The 21421-nt window shown below is 60.4% G+C and overlaps 1 protein-coding gene across 1 annotated transcript; it reads right to left on the reverse strand.

The window, feature by feature from the left end:
* Window positions 1–993: 993 nt before the first annotated feature.
* On the reverse strand, window positions 994–9014 carry RNPEP (arginyl aminopeptidase). The gene is made up of 11 exons (XM_032710364.1): window positions 8631–9014; window positions 8049–8189; window positions 6624–6772; window positions 5951–6067; window positions 5596–5831; window positions 4658–4771; window positions 4145–4257; window positions 3701–3809; window positions 2860–3084; window positions 2134–2276; window positions 994–1261 (listed from the first exon to the last, which is right to left on the reverse strand). The coding sequence occupies exons 1-11, from the start codon at window positions 9012–9014 to the stop codon at window positions 1097–1099; spliced, it is 1896 nt and encodes a 631-aa protein (XP_032566255.1). The 3' UTR covers window positions 994–1096.
* Window positions 9015–21421: the final 12407 nt, after the last annotated feature.

Below are 21421 nucleotides of genomic sequence, written 5' to 3' on the forward strand. Positions count from 1 at the left end.
GGCTTTGGAGCTCCCTCCTGAGCCAACCTGTGAGGAAAAGTGCATGGGCACTGCGGGTGTCTTGGTTTTGGGTTTGGGCTGAGTCTTGGCTCTAGAGACCACAGTGGGGTCAGAGATTTAGTGTGTGAAAACTTGTGGCCTGTTGTGATTTGCTCCTGGGCTGCTGTTGTGCAGGGTGCTGAGATTGTGCACACACACCCCCAAGAGGATACCCCGAGTTTCTTAAGGGATTGCAGGATGGGAGGTGTTGTAGGGGTCAGCACACACTGTGGGGGTCATGTGAGCTTTCCAGGGCAGTTGGGTGTTCTTGTTATTGCCACCTCAGGGGCTTTTATGGCCAGCAGACTCCCTGGTGTTCATGCAGCCTTGGGCAGTTTTGTACTGGAATTTTGGGGAGAGTGCTCATATCCCTATGTTTGATAAGGAATAAGGAACAGTGTGGCTGTCCAACTTTGTCTATTCCCACAGCCTCCACAATATGTAGGCCACACTGGCTCTATAACCCTTCAGGGGACAGCTGGGAGAAGAGCAGAAGCACCCCCTTTCCCCCATCCCACCGTGAGCCCCACGTGCTGGGGTGGGGGGCAGGTGCCATGGCAGGTGAAGAGCAAGGAGGAGAAGCAATCCCCAGCTCCTGCTCTGCCTTTGCAGCACCCCAGAGCACTGGAGCCAGCAGGTCCCAGTTTTGCCACCCTGTGCCAGGTCCCCGTGTCCCCACTGCCATGCAGAACCTGCAACAGCTTGGCAGGAACTCAGAAAGGATTGGTGTGGATCAGGGCCATGGGCTCCTCCAGCCCTGCAGGCAACAAGGCCAGGCCTGTCCCTCCAGTGCCAGCACTGGGAGAAGCCAGCAGTGTCCCAGGGTGCCCTGCACAGTCCAGAGCAGGGCTGGCAGGGTCCACTCCTTGGGCACCAGCCTGGAGCCCAGGAAGAGGAGCAGAGAGTCACGCTAAGGAAGCCCATGGCTCGTGGGGAACAGGAAAAACACAAACAGAGAAAAAAATGACACATTTTAATAAGGAAATGTGCAGTGAGGGGGAGGCACTGAGGTCCTGCCACTGGGAACACGGGCAGAGGGAGCAGAGCCCAGGCTGCCTTAGGCCTCTGCCACCTGCAAGCCCAAGATCTTCTTCACATAGTTTTGGACGTTGACGTGGAGCTGGGGGGCCGTGGCAGAGAAGGTCTCCATGGCCAGGGCCCGCGTGGCCTCCGAGCCGCCCCACATGGCCCGGTACAGGGGCAGTGTGTACTTCTGCTTTCCCTGTGGAGACAGAGGGGGGTTACACCCCAAACTCCTCCCTGGATCCAGGGGGATGAAGCCCCAGGAGCCCCGAATCCCCCCTGCCCCCAGCACAATGCCTCCAGCATCGCCCCACTCCTGGCCAGGGAGAGAGCACACAGGAATAGCAACAAGGCTCTGTGTTTGATCCCCCTATGGGCCATTCACTTAAGAGCTGGACTCAATGATCCTTGTGGGTCCCTTCCAACTCAGAATAGTCTGCAAAATATCTGTGAATGCAGTGGAACTGCATCCAGCTCTGGGGTCTCCAGCACAGGACACGCATGGACCTGTCAGAGCAGGTCCAGAGGAGGCCACAGAGATGCTCCAAGGGCTGGAGCCCCTCTGCTCTGGAGCCAGGCTGGGAGAGCTGGGGGGGTTCACCTGGAGAAGAGAAGGCTCCAGGGAGACCTTAGAGCCCCTTCCAGTGCCTAAAGGAGCTCCAGGAGAGCTGGAGAGGGACCTGGGACAAGGGATGGAGGGACAGGACAAGGGGGAATGGCTTCCCACTGCCAGAGGGCAGGGTTAGATGGGATATTGGGAAGAAATTCTTCCCTGTGGGGGTGGTTAGGGCCTGTCACAGGTTGCCCAGAAAAGCTTGGCTGCCCCATCCCTGGAAGTGTCCAAGGCCAGGTTGGATGGAGCTTGGAGCTAAACCTGGTCTAGTGGAAGGTGTCCCTGCCCATGGCAGGGGGTGGAAGGAGATGAGTTTTGAGATCCCTCCCAACCCAAACCATCCTGTGGGACTATCATGAGCAAGAGCCAAACCCTGGCCCTCTGACACCCTGTGCCCCGTGCCCATCTCTCCCCACTGGCCCACTGCTGGGCACAGGCACCACTGCCCAGGGACAAACCTGGCTGTGCAGGAAGTCCTTGACTTTGCTGTACTCGGCCTCCAGGTTGTTCTTGAGGACGATCTGACACCAGCGCAGTCGCAGTTCAGCGTTCTGGGCCTTGGAGATCTTGGGGTACATCTTGCTCAGCCTTTCCACGTTGCCTGTGAGAGGGGAGTGCTCACCATCCCCATGGGGCTCTGTCCCAGCTCCCCGCCCTGCTCCCAGGGAACCCTGTGAGCCCATCCCAGCTGTACTGAAAATCCTCTGGAATCCTCCCAGCCTTGGTCAATCCTGGACTCTCCTGAGGCCTCCACACCCCCAGCTCTGGAGAACCCCACGCACTTGCTGGCTCTGGGCAGGAGGGTGCCCATGTTGGGCCTCCCAGGCCGTGCAGCTCTGCAGAGCCACGTGCCAGTGGCTTGAGAGGCCAGCAAGAAGTGGGGGGAGATCCCTCAGCAAAGAGGTGACATGGGGAGGTGACAGCACAGCCGAGCCAGCCTGGGGACAGCAGGGTTCCTTCCTGCCACTGCATATGTCCCCATACATCCAGGGACACACTTCCCCGGGCTCTCCATCCCCCACCACTCCGACCGAGGATTCCCTGACACCAGGACCCACACAGCAATCGGAGATGGGCTGATGGCCACACATTCATGTGGCCCACTGACATGTCCTCATGTCCCCAGCCATGAGGCTTCACTGGGGCTTGTCACCCTGGGTCCCCTTTGGCCAGCTGGCCCTCACCTTCGGGCAAGGGGGATTTCTGCAGGACCTGATCCAGGAAATAGACCAGCTGGTACGTCCTCCAGCCCATGATGTCCACGGCTTCAATGGCCTCCATGTTCAAGCCGTCGGCTGCCCAGAGCTCTGCCAGCTCCTCTGCCGGCTTCATCAGCTGCTGCCCTGGCGACAGGTCAGGCAGGTAGGGCGGCCAGCCCGGCGTGTTCAGCCAGTGGTCAAACTCAAACCCTGCACCAAGGTGGGAGGGAGAGCTGGGAGCAGTTCCCTGAGCCCGACGCCAGGTGCTGCTGCCCAAACCCCTCACTGCCTTCTCCCAGGGCGTCCCCAGCACCACCAAACTTGCCCAAGGACAGTGACCACCAGAGACTAACGGGGTGAGGCTGTTCAACCACCCCGGGCTCAGGGTGTGCTTGTGGTTATCAGCCCTGTTGCTGCTGGCAGGATGAGCTGGCCCCAGCATGAAAAGCTCCTGCCAAGCCTGGATCCCCAGCAAGGCTGGGCTGAGCCCAGGGCGGTGGCTGGGCCTGATCCCAGGGCTCACCAGACTCACCAGGCTGAGTCATGGAAACCCCATGAAACAGCACTGGAGCGCAGAGCAGGGTCTGGCTTTGGATGGAAAAAGAATCAGGCTGAGCTGGCACATGCTCAAGCCTGGGCTAGTGCCTGATCCTAGCTGGCCAGTGCCCTGCCTTCTCTGTCAGAGCCAGGGCCAGCAGCATCTCCAGTAAAACACACAAAGGGACGTGCACAGGGTCTGCAGGGACACGGGTGGGTCTGACACCTGCAGGTGCTGGTCTGCAAAGTGGCAACCCCAGTTCTCTGGCCAGGACAGCACTGCACTGACCTGGGATGGAGTCCACACCCTTCTTCTTCAGCTCTGGGAAGTACTCCAGGAAGAACGCGAGGGTGTCATCTGCGGTGATGCTCTGGAACTTGAACCGGTTCACGTAGGCCTGCAGAGACGGACAGGGGTGATGCCAGACACACTCACCCTGGCACTGCTGCCCAGCCCTCCCTTGCTCCATCTCATCGAGGAGCCCATTCGAACCCCCATTCCTCACAGGGGCTGCCCAGCCCTTGGGATACCCTTGAGCATTCTCAGCACCTGCTGCCAGCACAAGGCCAAGCTGTTTTCACCTCATTCCCCTGTTAACATTTCTGTTTCCCTCCTCCTCTTCCTCTCCCCAGCCACCCTGCTCAGCCTGCCCTTCCCAGGGTCCTGCTGTGCCCTGGCTTCCTGCTGTTTTGGAGGACTTTGCACCTCCACCTAGTACCTCATCACACCCACCTGGAGGAAGGCATCGAACTTGCTCTGGTCGCCCACCAGATGGGCCAAGTAGCTGACAAAGCAGTACCCCTTCTCGTAGGGCGTCTCGTTGTACGTATCATCTGGATTGATACCTAGGAAAAGGCAAAAACCCCTCAGAAACCCTCTGCCCACCTGCAAAACCACGCAGCCCTGGTGTGCACCAAGATTCCCCCTTCTGAGCTGGGTGCAGCCCGTCCCATCCCACCTCACCCGGGTCCCACCACCCACACCAGTTTTATTGCCAGCCATGGAACACCCCAGCAGGGCACCCTCACCCCAGCCCTCGCTGTCCCCCTCCCCTGGCAGCAGCGGGGACGCCCCACACACCTGGTTCAATCACCACACACCTGCCCCACACACCTGGTTCAATCACCACACACCTGCCCCACACACCTGGTTCAATCACCACACACCTGCCCCACACACCTGGTTCAATCACCACACACCTGCCCCACACACCTGGTTCAATCACCACACACCTGCCCCACACACCTGGCTCAATCACCACCCGCAGCTTGTTGAGCGGATGGTCCTCCCCTGTGGCGTCCATGTGCTGGCGCAAGAGGGCCCTTCCCGTGGCAGCCTCCAGGCAGGTGTAGGGCAAACCTGGGCAGAGACAAGCAGGAGGCGTTCAGGGACCCCGACCAGACCCCTGTGCACTGTGATCACAGTGGGTGCTATGACAGGAGAGAAACAGCATCAGTGTATGAGCTGGGAGAGGAGGAAACCAATAAAATACGGCATTGGGACAGCAGGGCTGCAGAGAAGCATGGGGCAAGCCAGGCCAGGTCACTGAGAGGTTTTTAGAGCCACTTAAATTCACCTGGATGCAGTAAATGGTGCTGGGACACTCGAGCTGCTGGACAGGACTGTGAGTCCAGGGGGGAGCTCGGGGAGCTGGTATCAGCTCCATGAGGGAGCTGAGGGAGGAAGAGGAAGGGGAGGCTGGGCAAGGACACAGTGTCCACATCCCTGGCAGGGGCTGAGAGGATCTGTCATCTCTTAGTGAAGGCAATTCTGCTGCCAGCAGAAATCATACAATGGTTTGGGTTGGAAGGGACCTTAAAGCCCACCTCATTCTACCCCCTGCCATAGGCAGGGACACTTTCCTCTAGACCAGGTGGCTCCAAGCCCCATCCAACCTGGCCTTGAACACTTCCAGGGGTTGGGCAGCCAAGCTTCTCTCAGCAACCCATTCCAGTGCCTCACTACCCTCAGAGCCAAGAATTTCTTCCCAATATCTAATCTAAACCTACTCTTTTTCAATTTACAGAAAGCTCCATGGCATTTGCAGCTGCTGCCCTTCCCCTCTTTCAAGATGCAGCAATCGGAGGGATGCCCTGAGCCCCGAGGGCACAGACCCCAGACCCACACAGGTCTCAGCACCCATGCAAGGGCTCAGCACCCCTCGGCCAGGCACGGCCACGCACCGTAGACCTCGGTGGAGATGCGCCTCTGGGCGTACATGGTGAAGCCCTCGTTCAGCCAGAACTCGCCCCACGAGGCGTTGGTGACCAGGTTGCCGAACCAGCTGTGGGAGATCTCGTGGATGATGACGTCCACCAGCGAGCGGTCCCCGGCCAGCAGGCAGGGCGTGACGAAGGTGAGGCAGGGGTTCTCCATCCCACCGAAGGGGAAGGAGGGTGGCATGAACAGGATGTCGTACCTGCCGGGGAAGGCTTGGCTCAGACCTCCCCCCTCCTCCTGAGGGCAGGGCTGGGGATGGAGGGACACTCCCTCCCCAGCCCTGGGGAACCAGGTCCTTCAGGTACTTTCCAGCCATACCTGCCCCAAACATAAGGTCCAAAGAGTTTCTCTCCAACCACCAGGAACTCCTCAATCACCCCATCATACTCCTTCTTGGCAGCCTCGATCAGGCAGGGCTCGGCCCAGACACGGCTCCTGGCCAAGCGTGGAGAAGAGGAAGTTTAACCATTAGGGGACTTTCACCCTGTTGCTTCATCAGACAGAAACTGCACAAGTTTATTCCACAGAAAAATATAAACCTGCTGATAAAGGCAGCGAAAGAGGCTGACAGTGCAAACTGCTGTGAATTTCTTTCCTTGTCTGAATGTCAAAGGGCTTTCATATGGCTGCAGTGGCAGGTGAGAACTTGAAAAAGCAGCAGCCTTGTGAGGAGATGAGGACTCTCTGTGCATGGGGACCCACTGCCCTCATTTACATGTGGGATGAGATGAGCAGAGCCAGAGATACCCCCGAAGATGAGGGGACATGGCACCAAGGCTTCTCCTCACTCTCCAGAGTGAGAAGGACCCTCACCCTCAGACCCACAGTCTGGTGACACAGACAGGGACTGACCGGGTCATGCTCATGGCTGGTGTCTCTGCACTCCAGAGCCCCACGGAGCAGGGAGAAGCAGAAGTGCCTGCCATGGGAGCTCCACCATGCAGCTCCCACAGCCAGGGATAGCACTGGGGTCTCCTCTTGAGCCCCTTACCTTGGGCCAACGTCAGCAGACACAATGTCTCCGACAACCAGAGCGATCAGGTAGGAGGGGATCGGCTGGGACATCTTGAAGACAAAGGTATTATCCTTCTGCTTCTCCCAGCTCGTGGCACTCATCACAGCCGTGAAGCCCTCGGGGACCTGGACACGTGGATAAAAACATCCACAAGATCCATAATGTACAGAGTGGGAGGTCAGCTAACCCAGTGGGGACACGTCTGATGGCAAAGGTGTCCCAGCACTGAAGGTGCCAGGTCCATGGGCACTGCAGCTTTTGCGGAGCAGAGCAGGAAGGCCCCCAGCTCCCACCTGGGATCCTGGCTACATCCCTGCAACAAGCATCACTCAGCTGAGTGCAACACCAGGACACCTGAAGCTGCCCCACGAGGTGCCAGGAGATAAGGAAACGCTGAAGTTGCAGGTGTGGAAGGGCAGAGGATGCAGATCCCAGAGCTGCAGGCTCCCCTCCCGGTTCTTGCACAACAACTCGTTTTTCCTGTTCCCAAGCCAGCACAGAACCCGTGGCCGATCTACTGGCCTGGGCTGAGCCCAGGGTAACTGATTCAGTGGCCCCCATCCCAAAAAGGGGGTGAGCTACACAGTGAATAAAGTTTTTTTGGTACAGAGCATCACGCTGGGGCTCTGTGACAGCCCAGCCCCATGCTCAGCCTGTGGGGTGCAGGGGTTCTGCCAAAGTTTTAAGGAGAGAAATTAGAGCAAGAGGCAAAATAAATCAATTCCAGCATTGCCAGCTGATGCCACCCCATGCCATTGGCACTGGATTGGCATCACACAGCAGCTTCCCTGGCCCACAGCAGGCTGGCACACCAGAGTGGCCCAGTGCTGGTGTCACCACGTGCCCACCCACAGGCAAGGAGGGAATCTGGATTATTTAGTCCTTTGGGGACCAGCAGCTGCTCCTTCCATCCTGAAAGTCTGGCAGCCCCAGCACCACCACCAGGATCCAGCATAGCCCAGCATCACTGCCCTCCTCCAGCTGTGTCCCCCAACTTGGCTCGTCCCAGTCACACTCCTGCTGCTACAAATGCCAGGAGTGGGAATCCCACCAGCCTTGGGCTGCTGTGGGGCAAAATTAGGGGTTCTGTGATAATGAGAGAAATTTCTTAGGGAAATGTAGCAGTATGAGGAGAGCAGAGAGGTTAAACAGTGAGTTGATCCCAACAACTCAGTGATATTTTGGCAGCAAGCATCGAGTATTTTGGTCAACTCCCAGTCACCACACACTGTGGAGCCCAGCAGTGCGGCTGGGGAGAGGCAGGAGTACCCCTGGGCTCTAAGGTCTCCCTGAAGCCTTCTTTTCTCCAGGCTGAACAGCTCCAGCCCTCCCAGCTCGTGCCCAGAGCAGAGGTGTTCCTGCCCTCAGAACAGCTGGGTCAGCTCCCAGGGCTCCCCTTACCTTCACGGTGGCTGAGTAGGTGAACTTGACCGAGGGGGTGTCGAAGCAGGGGAAGAAGGACCTGTTGAGGACGGCCTGGCCCTGTGTGTACATGTAGGGCTTCTGCTTCCCTGCTGTCTGCTCGGGGGCCAGCCAGCACACCTGGGTAGGGACAGAGACCCCGCTGAGGGGCTGCTCCCTTCAGAGGGAGCTGGGAAGGGACTTCTCACCGGGGGGAGCTCTGCCCACCCCAGGCCTGGTGTCCCCTGGGTCCTCCTGCAGTTCCCCCGGGGTCTGGTGGCCCCCAGTCCACACCCGGTGTCCTCCCCCTCCCCCTGCACCCAGTGTCCCCTCCATCCCCCTGTCACTCCTTGGGTCCGGTGTCTCCTCCCCCCGGGGCCGGTGTCCCCCTGCTCACCCTGGACGCAGTGTAACCCGCTGTCCCACCCTCTCCTCGGCCCCCCCATTCACTCTGGACTCAGTGTCCCCGCTGTCCCCCCTTCTCACCGGGCCCAGTGTCTCCCCCCTTCCCCCGGCCCTGTGTCCCCCCGGTGTCCCCCCCTTCCCCGGGGGCCCGGTATCCCGCGGTGTCCCCCCGCTCACCCCGGGCCCCTCGCCCGCCTCGTAGTCGATGAGGAGGGTGAGCAGCTGCCCGGCGCGGGGGGGCTGGGGCAGGGTGATGTGCAGGGCGCTGCCGTAGCTGGCGAAGGGCCGGCTCTCCACGGGCAGCGCCTGCCCGGCGGGGTCCCCGGGCCCCCCGGGGGGCGGCAGGAGCGCGGCGCGGCTCACGGACAGCGTGGGGTGCGCGTCCAGCCGCAGCTCCGCGCCCGCCCCGTCCCGCTCGCAGCGCAGCTCCAGCCGCGCGCGGCCCCGCACCCGCCCCGCGCCCGCGGCCGCGAAGGACACGCGCAGCTCCAGGTGCAGGTGCCGCAGCGACCACGGGCCCGCGCTGCTCGCCGAGGCCGCGTCCCGCACCGGGGCCGCCATCGCCGCGCCGGGAGGGCGGGACCCGCCCGCGGGCGGGACAGAGCGGCCGGGGGCGGGGATGCGGGGAAGGGCGGGGATACGAGGATGGGGGGGTCTGTGGGGGGATCCATGGGTGGGGGATGGAGGGGAATCCATGGGGGGAATCCATGGCAAATCCATGGCAGGGGGATCCGTGGCGGGGGGATGGAGGGGGATCCGGGGGGGGATCCATGGGTGGGGGATCTATGGCGGGCAGATGTGGGGGGATCTCCGAGGGACCCGTGGGGGATCCATGCGGGATCCATTGGTGGGGGATCTATGGCAGGCAGATATGGGGGGATCTAGGAGGGACTATGGGGGATCCATGCGGGATCCATGGGTGGGGGATCTATGGCGGGCAGATGTGGGGGGATCTCCGAGGGACCTATGGGGGATCCGGTGGGAATCTGGGAGGAGCAGGGAGTCCATGGGTTGGGCTGACCCAAGCTGGAATTCTTTGGGGCGAGGGATCTAGGAGGATCTATGGGTGGAGAGCCATGGGGGATAGGGGGGGAGGATCCAGAGGCTGGAAATCTATGGGTCAAGGGAATTCGTGGTGGGGCATCCTCGGATAGGAGGGTCCAAATGGGATCCATTAGAGGGTCCATATTGGGATCCATGGGGAGGGGCTGGGAGCATGGGAACCCCTTGGGGTGTCCGTGGGGATATAGAGAGGGATCCACTGTGTGTGGGAGTGTGTCCAGAGGTCGGGGATCCATAGGGGATCCATAGGTAATCTGTGGGGGATCCAGGAGTGGTCCGAGGGAGGGACCATGTCGAGATTCATGGGGAGGGGATCCAGGGCCAGGGGTCGCGTGGAGCAGAGGAATCATGGAGGGTCATAAGGAGGGAACTATGGGGGAAATCTGGGGGGAGTTATGGGTCTGGAGTCCATAAGAAATCCGCAGGGGTCCATGGGGAAACCGGGGAGAGAGTCCATGATGGGGACAGTGTCAGGATCCATGGGGAGGGGATCGAAGGATAACCCTGCGGAGGAATTCATGGGGAGATACGGGTAGGATCGAGGAGCCAATGCCTCTGGGCGTCCATATAGGATCCATAGGGAATCCGGGAGGGGTGGTCCGCGGGGGATCCGGGGGTGGGTCTATGGGTTTCCCCGGCTCAGGCTCTGCCGCCGGATCCAGGCGCCGCGTCTTGGCAGCCGAGCGGCATCGGGGCACCGGGGACAGGGCAAGGCCGCCCCGAGGGACCGAGTGGGGCAGGGGCGGCCCCGCACCCGCCTCTCTGGGCTGGGGGACCGGGGGTCAAGGGTCTGGGGACCGGGGGCCGGGGCAGGCACCCCCGGGCGGCCGGAGCGGCGGGGCCGGGCTCGGGCCTGCGCGACTCCTCCCCCGCTCGCCCGGCCCGGCCCGCGCGGGTCCCCGGCCCCGCTGTCACTGCGCGACCGACGGCGGCTCCGGGCGCTGCCCGCGGGGCCGCGGCGGGACGGGGCGAGCGAGCGGTGAGCGGGGCACCGGGACCGGGGCCGGGGAGGATGTGCTCCGGGGAGACACGGAGGACACCCCACTGGGAGTGGGGAGACACGGGGGACACCGCGCCGGGGACAGGGGGTGGTGGGGGCCGTCCTGTGTGGCCCTGGAAGGCACGAGGGACACCCCGGTGGAGACCGGCCCTGATAGGGAACACCTCGACGGGGACCGTCGATGACACTGGGGACATCCCGGTGGGGTCGGAGTGATGTGGGACATACTGCTGGGACCGGCGTTCACAGAAGGGGGAACGGGTGGGGATTAGCGGTGGTGGGGAACGCCCCGTCAGGGACGGGGTGACAAGGGGAGCGCACAGCTGCGGCAGCAGATGATGGGAAGCAACCCGTTGGGGACGAGGAGATGTGGTCGTGCTGCGGGGACGAGTAGTGACTTGGGGGACGTGCTTACAGGGACCGGGAGGGGACAGGCAGCTGCTGTAGGAGCTGGTACTGCCTGGAACTAGTGGCAGCCCCCCATGTCCCCTCTCCTGCGACCCCCAATGTTCCCGCCTCTCCGCGGGGGTCCTGTTTCAGCAGTGGGAGCTGCAGCGTGTCTAGGCTGGCAAATTCCTGTGTCCCGGTGTGCCCTGGACACCCTCAATCCCCATTCCCGGCAGAGGGGGGCTGCAGGAAAACATCGCGGTGCCAAAAGCAGGTGTGTCCCCTGTCCAGCCCCCGAGGAGCGCAGAATGACCAACAGAGGGTGACAGGGAAACTGAGGCACAGACACTGCTGAAACGGGTGATGGGGGAAACCATGGGGCTGTCAAAAAAGCGTGTTGTGCTGCCCCACATCTTCTCTCCTCAGGCAGAGCAGGTCAGCGCCGGCAGATCCCGGTCTCTGCCCTCCCTTTTCGACAGGGGAAGGTGGTGCCGGGCTGTAGGTACCCATGGGTGCTTCCCATGGGTATCCTCCACCACCCCAGGTGGAGCACCACTGCACCACCTGGGGTGATGGGGCATCCCCAGGCTCCTTGGAGCCGGGAATGTTGCAGCCAAACCGGGATGGCATAGGACAGAGGGAAAACTTTGAGCTGACTTCATCCCGGGCCGTGTCCCCATGGGACATGGAGGTGCCATCACCCCGCGGCAGGGAAGCGGTGAAGACTCAGCGCGTGTGTGTGCCGGCGCGACTCTTTTCCTGGATTTCACCTAGGAAAAAAACAACTGGGAGGAGAGCCAGGGAGTCTGGGTGTGCCGGGATGCCGGGCCCGCAGCCGGCTCTGCCGGATACCCCCTGCTGCCCAGAGCGGGCAAGCACGTACCCCAACGCAGGCAGGGGTTACCCGTGGGTTTTTGGGGTGCTGCCCGCGCTTCCCAAGGCTTTGCCGTAGCGGCTTGTGCCGTCATCCCCAGTGCCAGAGAGTGTCCGGGTATTCCCGGGGGGTCCCAGGGATGGGGGAGCCCCTGTGCCCCCCCAGCAGGGTGTGTTGGTGTCTGTGTGGTTGGAAGGAGGGGTTGGATCCCGCCACTTTCACAGCCGGGGAAGCTGAGTCAGGAAATCCCGGCTGCCCCGGCCGGATCCTGGCTGAGTCATTTCACTGAGTAAGTGACCGTGCCGGGGGGTGCAGGGCTCCTGCGCCTCTCTGGGGGGCAGGGGCTGCCCTCCCATGCCCCGGCCGTGCCCATGACCCTGTCCTCAGGCACTCTTCGCACTGCCAGCCCCGTGCCTCAGTTTCTCCACAACATTTTCCTGGGACTGGACGACACAGAAGGCTCCCGGGACATGGATACAGGCTGGATCCAGCCCTACCCCACGTTCCAGCACAGGGAGCCAGCTCTGAGGGGTCAGAATGGGTCTAAAGAGGGGAGACAGAGTGGGATGGGGAATGTGGGGCTGGATGAGATCTGACGCTCACTGGGAAAAGAATGGTGACCTCAAGGCGGAATTTGGGATCCTCCTGTTAAAGGGAGTCTCCAGTCTTGGTGTGTGGGGAGGGGGTGGTGTCAAGGAGAAGAATGGGGGTGGGAATGGGATGGGGATGTTAACTGGGTTGGGAACTAAGATGGGAACGGGGATAGGGATGGGGATAAGGAAGGGATGGGGATGAGATGGGATGGGTTAGGGATGAGATGAGGATAGGAATAGGAATGGAGATACAGAAAGGATGGGATGGGATGGGGTTGAGGGCAAGAATAGGATGGGGACAGGGATGAGGCTGAAGGGGCTGGAGCAGAGCTTGGGGTGCATGTAGGGACGTGGAGGGGGATCAGGCTGGCCCTGCTGGCAGCAGGATATAAATAACCTACCGGGACACGAGGTTTTTTCCTGCCGCCTCCCCCACGCTGCAGCCCCACGGACAGGAAAAAGGTGTTTCCGGCTGTGGATGGGAGCGGGGCCCCAGGCTTGGAGCGGGATGTGGGGCCTGGGCCACGGGCATGGGGATCAGGTGACCCTTCCCGGTCTGGTGCTTGGGGTGCAGCCACTGAGCCTGGGGCTGGTGGGAGCCCTGACCGCAGTGGGGACACTGCAGCCCCCGGGGTCCTGGCAGAGCTGGTAGTGGGAACCCCTGGCACAGGCTGGAGCTGATGTGGGGACAGGACACGGTGTCACCAGGCTGGAGCACCCCGTCCTGTCCTCAGTGCCTCCAGGCTGGGGCACCCACCAGGCCGGAACCCAGAGGACGTGTTCCTGCTTCCTGGCTGGAGTGGGATCCGTGTGGAGCTGGGGGAGCTGGAGCGGGAGCTGTGGGAGGATGGTGCCTCCCTGTGCCCGTGACCCTGGCAGAGCCACTTCTGCTCCCTGATCCAGAGGGATGTTCCCTCATCTGCACATGCTCCCTGGGGAGGTTTGACAAGCTCCAGCACCTACAAAGTGCCAGGGGGAATTCAGCCTGTGGTGGGGACACCAGTATGGGATGGAAGTCCTCTGTTCCCACCATGTGACCCCCCTCTGCTCTGCTGCTGGCAAATGGGTGACAGTCTCCCATCACCTGTCTGGGGTCCTTTTGGTGGTAGCCGGGGACAGCACACTCCATCCTCCCACAGCCCTTTGTACCCTCTGCAGGGGAAAAACAGCAGTGACAGGGATGGGGCAGCTGGGACCATGCTGGCTCTGCCCACTGCCCTGTGTGTCCCCAGGGAAAGTCTGTTTTGGCTAGACAGAATCAATCCCCAAGCTCTAACTAAGCTCAGAGGAGTGCCAGCTCCAGGAACACACTCTTGGGAGCCAGGACCTGTCAGGGCAGTCAGTGGCACAGGTGGTGACAAGGCTCGTGGCAGCACATGGGGAAACTGAGGCACAGGCTGCAGGCAGGTGACACATTGCCAGCACCTGTGGAAACCCTCAAATGCTTCCAGGTGGCACATCAGTCACCAACCTGTCCCAGCAGGCTCTGGTGCATTTGCCAGCACAGTTGGAGCCCTGTTCATTAGTAAGTGACCTCTAATGAGCTTTGTCAGGTTGTGCTGTGGGGTCTGGACGTTGGGCACTGCTGTGGATTGACTGCCTGGATTGATGAATGCTCGTGGGGAGAGGGGCTGGAGGAGCCCCTGGCACTCAGCACACATCACTGCCATCATGGGAAGGGACAATAATTGGGGAAAGCAGGATTTTCTTTAACTGGAGGGGGGGAGGTCCTGGCTGAGCAGCTCAGGGGGGGTTTACAGCTCTGCTCTGTCCCAGGGAATCAGTGGGGATGTGGGGGGCAGGAACTGGGGTGAAGTTGTCTCTGGCTGTGGATTTTGGTCCCCCCGCTCTATTCTGAGCTTGTCTGGTCAATGCCCCATAAATGGGGGTGGGGCTGGGATGGGGATGATAACTGAACTACCTGTGGTATCGTCCCTGCCCCTGGGACCCTTATGAGAGGCTCTGGGTCACCATATCTCGGTGCTGGGTTCCCATGAGTTTCACTGCAGGGTCACATCCTGCAAGTTCTCTTCTGCCAAGGCTCAGCAGTAGGTCCTGGTGCCACCTTGGGTCCTGCCCTGCTGCCACCCATCGTGGGGATGAAGCCAGGAGCTCAGGGCCTGCCCTGCAGACAATGGGTTGGGATGTCCCAAGGCATTGCATGGGGAGGGAACAGGTGGGGACAAACACCCATGCCCGGGGCTGGTTGGGGCAGTGAGACTGGTGTCCTGGCATCCTCTCCCCACTGGGATGGGGGAATTAGGCTCCAAAGGTCTTGGCTGTGCTGTGGGGAGTGGGTTTGGGGTGGGAGCCAGTGCTCAAGTTACTGCCTCCCAGTAGTTGCGTGCGTTCCCTGGATTGCCCTGCTCTCACGGAGGAGTGGAGGTGGAAGCTGGGGGAGCTGGGTTTGTGCTCGTTCCCCCATCCTCATCCTCGCTCCCACTCGAGGCCCGTGCGGATGTGACTGGGCGGCGTCACCTCCGGCAGAGGAAACTCCCCCTGAGCGGGGCCAGGCCATAAGTCACATCTTCTCCTCCACCTCTTCCCTCTCCCCTCCCCCTCACCCCACTGCTCTGTGCCCCCTCCTCGCTCCCTGCTGGGGTGTCCATCCCAGGAGATGTTCACTGTAGGGTGGGCGAGGGAAGGCAGGAGCGCTGCCATCCTCACACAGGCTGCTCGCTGCAGGCAGGAGGGATGCTCAAGGGATACTTGAGGCATGTTCAAGGGATAATTGAGGGATACTGAAGGGATGCTTGTGCTCCCCTCTGGGAAAGCCAGGCATCCTCTGGGTGTGATGTCCCCATGGTGGCTCCATCAGCTGCATCCCATGGAGGTGGGAGGTTTAATTTCGGGTGGAAGAGGGTGGTGGGGTTGGTGGGGGATACTGAGGCTGGGGGCCCACCTCTTCCAGCCACATGGATTAAGTGACAGTGGGGACATTGGCATCAGGAACACAATCTTGAGGTTGTTCTGATAAACCCTGGGAATGTGAATCCCTCTGGAGTGGGGGCTGTCGCAACCCCCTGCCCCCTCCTCCAGACCCAGCAGGGAGGTGTTTGCCAGCAATGACTTCGGATTTACAGCTCACTGGAAAATCCACTCATCCCATTAAGGGCTCCTAATGGATTTTGCTTTCCATTGTAAATTCCTGGTTGTCCCCTCTGGGTGCCAGTGGGTGTCTGGGGCTCTTGGGGCAAACCCCTTGGGAAGGGTCCCGGCTGCAAGAACAGTGGATTCGCTTTATTATACGAGGGATTAGGGGAGACTCATCTGGCTTGGCCAGGTAAGACCAGACAGGGAATTTTAACTCCTCGTGGGAATGGTCTGTGATGGGAATGGTCCGTGCTGCAGGGAGGAGATTGGGGGGGGTCAGTTGAGAATTGGATCCATGAGTTGACTTTCACTCAGTCCATCACCTGAAGTAGATTCAGTATCTAAAAATGCCCCAATTTAGAGCTCAGTGATGGCACATCTCTCGGGTTAAAGCTCCCACTTTTGGACCATGTTGTTGTGTTCCCAGTGTTATTCACCCCATACTTCCAACAGCGTTTTTAAATCCTTAACCTGCTTTGGGGGGAAAAATACCTTTTTTGTGCCTGCTCTGCCTGTTGTGGGCTGTGAGAGCTGGGCACTGAAAGGAGCAGACAGGCAGTGAGGATCTTGCCTGGGAGCACAGGGGGTGCCGGAGATGCACTGCCTGTGCTGGGATGGGGGGGCAAACCCAGCTGCCCCCTGACCATCCCGACCATCCCAGTGCACACGTACGCGTGTGAAGGCGGCAGCATCTGCTGAGTTAATGTGTTTCACAGCCCCGCCATGCAGCTGCCTCTCCCCACTGCCTCGGCAGCCAAGCCAAAATCCATCAGGGGCTTCCAGGTTTCACGGGTCGAGGACCGGGGGGGGCCGTTTCCGCGCAGCGGCGGCGAATGCAGACACTGCGACATCTGCTCTTGCTCAAAATTCTCAGGAGCAAAGGGCAGGTCTGTGATGCTGCGGGAACACGGGGCTAAATAAATGATGCAACCAGCTCCACGGAGTTTTGGCCCAGAAAAGGGTTCAGCCGAATGTCACCGGAGCTGCAGGACGGCTCCTGGCCCAGGGCTTGATCTGGCACTGGGGGATCCCTGGCCCCTGAGGTTCAGGGAGGAGGTTGGGGAGGTTTTGAAGCCCTCAGGACATGCAATAGGAGATGTTGCATTTTGACCACGGTGCTGGATGTTGAAGGGATCCTGGGCTCTGCAATGCCCGGTGATGGTCCGTGTGCCAGTCGTGGGGCTGCCAACCACTCCAAGGTTCTTCTTAGCACAGGGGGACTGGGGAGTCTGAGGAGTGTGGGAGATCGCCAGGAACAACTCAAACCCTTCCAGACTGCAGGGGCACCTGGAGAGGGTTCAGCAGAGTGTCACCTCACGGAAGGACAACCTTGGTCCCTGTGGGTGCTGGGGACACCGGGACATGACAGGCAACGCTGCTGGAGGACAGATGGCACCAGGCACTGGACAGATGGCTCCGTCCCAGACAGGCAGCAGAGGGGTCGGGAGGCCTGGGCCCTGGGCTGGTCCCCGGGGACTCGCTCCACTGGCCCCGGGCTGGCGGCGGTGGCCCGAGGGGGACAGGCACCATCGGCCATGGGCGGTGCTGCCAATGCCGGGCCAGGGGACATCGGGATGGCAGGGGACGGACACGGGCTCCAGGGGGTGACACCGGTTCCGGAGGGGGATGCGCCGGCTGGGGGAGGCGGCACCGGGCCGAGGGGGAGACACCGGTCCCGGGGGTGGTACCCGGCGGAGGGGAGGGTGACACCGGCCTCGGGGACGTGACACCGACTAGGGATGCAGTACCGGGCGGGGTGGAGGTGACACCGGTCGGGGCCGGGGGTGACACCGGCCGGGGGGCGGTACCGGGGGGGCGGTGCCCCGGGCGGAGCTGTCCAGCACCCGCGCCTCCTGAACGTCCCTAGCGCCGGGGGCCGGGGGTGTCCCCATGCCCCTCCGCTCCAGCCTCTGCCGGGCAGCCCGAATATCCGCCCCCGGGGGGTCCTTCCCGGCGGGGAGGACACCCCCGCCCCGGTGTCCAGTTGCTCCGGCCCAGGGCGTGTCGGACCCGCCGGCAGGAACCGCCTCAGGGAGAGACCCGAGGGGTGGGGAAGGGCTGGGGGGACGCGGGGAACCGTGGGGCAGTGGGTACTGTGTGGCCCGAGCCACTGGGACCCGGGATATCCCCGGGGAGAAGCCTTCGACGTCGAGGACCCCTGCACAGCCCCTCCCACAGACTCTCACGCAGTCCCTTGCACAGACCCCCGCACAGGTCCCGGGGTCTGTCCCAGCCCCAGAGCATCCAGCCTCATCCCACAGAGGGATTTGTGCCGGGCACAGCCCAGCCCAGAGCTCGGTCTCCAGGCCGTACCCGGGGGTCGGTGGCAGCGGCTGCTACAGCAGATCCAGCTTCGAGCTCAGCTTTGCTCAGAGTAGGTTCTATTGAAGTGGGTTAAGTGGCTAATGGGATTGCTGTGGAGGGGCTAAATCAGGGATTAGTGCTATGGCTACGAGCTGGGCATCCCTGGAAGTGTTCAAAAAACGTGTGGATCTGGCACTTGGGGATATGGTTTTGTGGTGGACATGGCAGTGCTGGGTTAGCAGTTGGACTTGATGATCTCGGAGGACTTTTCCAACCTGAACAATTCTGTGACTTTTTTAATGATCTCTGCTCAGACAACAGCCGGTTCCTGTCCTTCACCTCCTCCCAGGGCACAGCCCATCTCCCAACAGCTCCCAGAGCCCTCAGCATCGTGCTGAGGGGAACAGCCAACCAGGACAGGAAGAGCTGGGTCTGCCCAGCCTCCCCTCCCTCCCAGCTGCCCATCCACTGACTGCACCCAGGAGAACCACCTGCCTGCACCCAGCCTGGCGAGTGCACCCTCTACCCTGGCATTGCCCTCTGGAGGGGCAGGGAGAGGGGAGCAGTGAGACCTCCCTGAGGAAGGACCCAGCCTGGTTCCCTGGCGATGTGGATGGTGGCAATGTCCCAGGCAGTGACACCGGTGGTGGGCAGGCCAGCTCCCGGCCAGGGCACAGGGGCTGGAGGGCTGGGGTTGGTGGCTGAATCAGTAGTTTGTTCTCCTCTGAAGGCCCCTTTCTGCCCTGGCTCCCTTTGTTTCTCTTAGGAAAGTTTTATGTCTCTTGTGTCACAAGGAGCCTTTTCTTTGTCACCCTTCCCGAGCGTGCCAGGGAGGAGGCTGTGCTGGAGCACTGCCAACCCTGACAGAAGCTCGAAGCTGGATCCTGCACAGGGCTGCGAGGTACAGGGAGCAGCTTTGGGGAGTAGCTGTGTCACGGCACCAGGACTCTTGGTGGGGCTCACCTCCTCAGGCCACTCACAGCCTGGGGTTCACCCCTCCACCCGCACCCTTAAAAATGTAGGATGCTTTGCAGCCCCTGGGCATCTCCCCAGGGACACCCAACATGTCCAGGTCTGCTGCAGCTCCTGGCGTTCCTGTGCTGCCAGTCCCAAGAGTGTCTCAAGGATGGTTCCCAATTTATGGAGCTGCTCTTCAGCCCAGGACACCCAGGGAAGGATCCATCCTCCTTTATTGCTATTTCTCAGCCTGGTTTCAGCTCCTTCACCCCTTGCAGAGGCCATGTCAGAGTGGGGAAACTGAGGCATGGAGTGGCAGCAATTTGTCAGCAGAGGCTGAGGGGTTGAACACCTTTTCCATCACTCAGTGTCCATGCTCAGACTCCTTCCACAGTTACCCCTATGGAGCAGCATTTCATCCCTGACAGGGATTTCAGCTGTGAGAGATAAGAGAGAAGAGAATTTTATCTGGTTTATAAAAGTCATCCCCAAAATACAGAGCAAAACACTTCCAGAGCTGTTAGCTGTTCTCTTGGGACCATGGGAGAGACAGAGATTGGCTCCCTCCAAGGCATTGTGGGGGATCTGGGGGCTTCAGCTCTTTGGTGTAGCCCCTGCAGTGTCATAGACTGTTCCCAGCTTGGCTCAGGTGATGGATGGCTCCAAAATGGATCTGCTTCAATGCTGAGGATGCTCCAGTGACCCCTCTGGGTTATGGAAATGGGGACATGAAATGAGACCAGGCTCCAGGTCCCTGTTCATTTCTGGCTGCTAAAATCGCACGTGTGAGATGGATTTGGACACGGGGCCGAGGAAGCAGCTTAAGCTCCGGGCACAACAGATGCCTCTTTGAGGAAGATGCCTTCAGGGATGTGCTGGCTTGTGTTTGTCCTGGGATGAAGGACACAGCTTGTCCAAGGGCTGTGTCATTTCCCTTCAATGTGAACACCCGCATCTCTGTGAATGGCATCATCTGAAGGGATCAGAAACAACCTTGCCTCTGGGATTAAAGGTCTTTAACTCAGGGAAAACTCAAGTTCCACCTCAAGACCTGAGCTCTGGAGACAGCTGGGATGAGCATCCTCCCCTTGGCTGGGAGGTGAACACCTCTGGCTGCCCAGGAGGCTCAGCCCTGGCACTCACACAGGAGTCTGCTGCCCACAGCACTGCTGCAGCTGCTCCAAAATATCCCCTGGTGCTAAAATACCTCATGTGCACCTGCTGTTTTCCACTACCATGGGACCCAATGATCCTAAGCTGGTACCTGGGGAAGTGACGGGGCCAAAAGCTCACCCAGCAGGTGAAAGTCCCCAAATTAAAGCATCAGGTGCAAGTTCCTGGTGCTCATGTTACCTGGAGGGTGAGCAGCAGCTGGTTCCCGAGAGCTGTTCCTGGGTTGCATTGAAGGAGAAAGTTGTTTCCCTTTTGAGCTAATTGCAAAGGAGCTACTGGGTGTAACTGGGTCAAGCCATGACCTGCTTTAGCTGGGCAGAGAGGTGGCAGGATGCCAGCGTGACACAGCATGATGGGGGGCTCACCTGCTCCCCTGCCATGGTGACACATGGGGCACACACCAGGGGCACTCAGTTCTGGGGGCAGAGCTTAAATGGGGTAAAATCACTCCGGAGGGAAAGGAAGAATTATTTGGGAAGAAGAATGGGCTGAATCTTGCCCAGGAATGGTTTTAGTTTGTGCTGGTTGGGGATGGATGAGCAGGGGGCAGTGGCTCCTCCTGGGGCTGCTGGCAGAAATAGGGACTTGGTGGGAGTCACTTTAATTTATCCCTTTGGTGGCATCCCTGGGTGTGGGACCCCAGTCCCAGGCTCCAGCTGGTGACACAGTGTAGGGAAGTGGGACTGCATCCACATTTCCCCTCAGCCATCCCCCAGGAAGCCCCTGGCATCTCCAGAGCAGGGTGAAGCCCGAGGAGGGCTCAACCATGCTCAGCTGGAGGCAGCGGAGTGATGGGTGCCCTTGGAGATACCCAAGGTGTCTGTGGTGGGAAAAGGACTGCTCCAAGCCTGGTTCCCAGCAGGAACTGGTATCTCCTGAGAAACCTCAATCCTGAGAGCACAAGAGGAGGATTGATTTTCTTGTGGCCAGTGTGGCAGCTTTGGCTTCTTCTGCAGGTTGTGGCATCACTGGTGGGCTCTGAGGGGAGAAATGGAAAGTTGTGTTCACAAGAGAGAAATTCAAAGTGGAAAAAAAATCTGCAAAATCTGGTTACAGCCCTGATGCCACGTGCCCAGGGCAGGGCAGGAGGGGTGCTGCATGCTGGTGGTGCTCAGTGGGTGCCAGGGAAAGTAAGGTTGTAGCATGAAACTAGATGAATTTTTTTTCACTCTGAGTAGGTTAAGGAGGATCTTGGGACAGGTTTTATGGAGTCAGGGCAGATGATCTCCCACTGTGTTAGGAGAAAACACACCAGCAGCAGCCCCTGGGGCGGGAGATATTTGTGTGAGGGACCTTGGGGTGAAATGGGTGAGTTGGGACTGATGGTTTCACCACTCATGTCCATAAGGCTGGAGCTTCGCTGGCTCTTCACCCCATCCTGGGCATCCTCTTGTCTGTGAGGAGGAAGGTCCTCTTATCCCTAGAAGTGTTCAAGGCCAGGTTGGATAGGGCTTGGAGCAACCTGGTCTAGTGGAAGGTGTCCCTGCCCATGGCAGGGGGTTGGAATGAGATGCTTTGTAAGGTC

The sequence above is a fragment of the Chiroxiphia lanceolata genome, chromosome 25 (assembly GCF_009829145.1).
Source record: "Chiroxiphia lanceolata isolate bChiLan1 chromosome 25, bChiLan1.pri, whole genome shotgun sequence".
Taxonomy (NCBI): Eukaryota; Metazoa; Chordata; class Aves; order Passeriformes; family Pipridae; genus Chiroxiphia; species Chiroxiphia lanceolata.

Excerpts from the sequence above, each read along its gene's own strand:
- RNPEP (XM_032710364.1), bottom strand. The coding sequence starts at position 9,014 with ATGGCGGCCCCGGTGCGGGACGCGGCCTCGGCGAGCAGCGCGGGCCCG. Across the intron at positions 6,068-6,623 it reads TCTGCTGACGTTGGCCCAAG|GAGCCGTGTCTGGGCCGAGC; the intron begins GTAAGGGGCTCA and ends ACGCTTGGCCAG. Across the intron at positions 2,277-2,859 it reads GAAATCCCCCTTGCCCGAAG|GCAACGTGGAAAGGCTGAGC; the intron begins GTGAGGGCCAGC and ends CCCCTCTCACAG.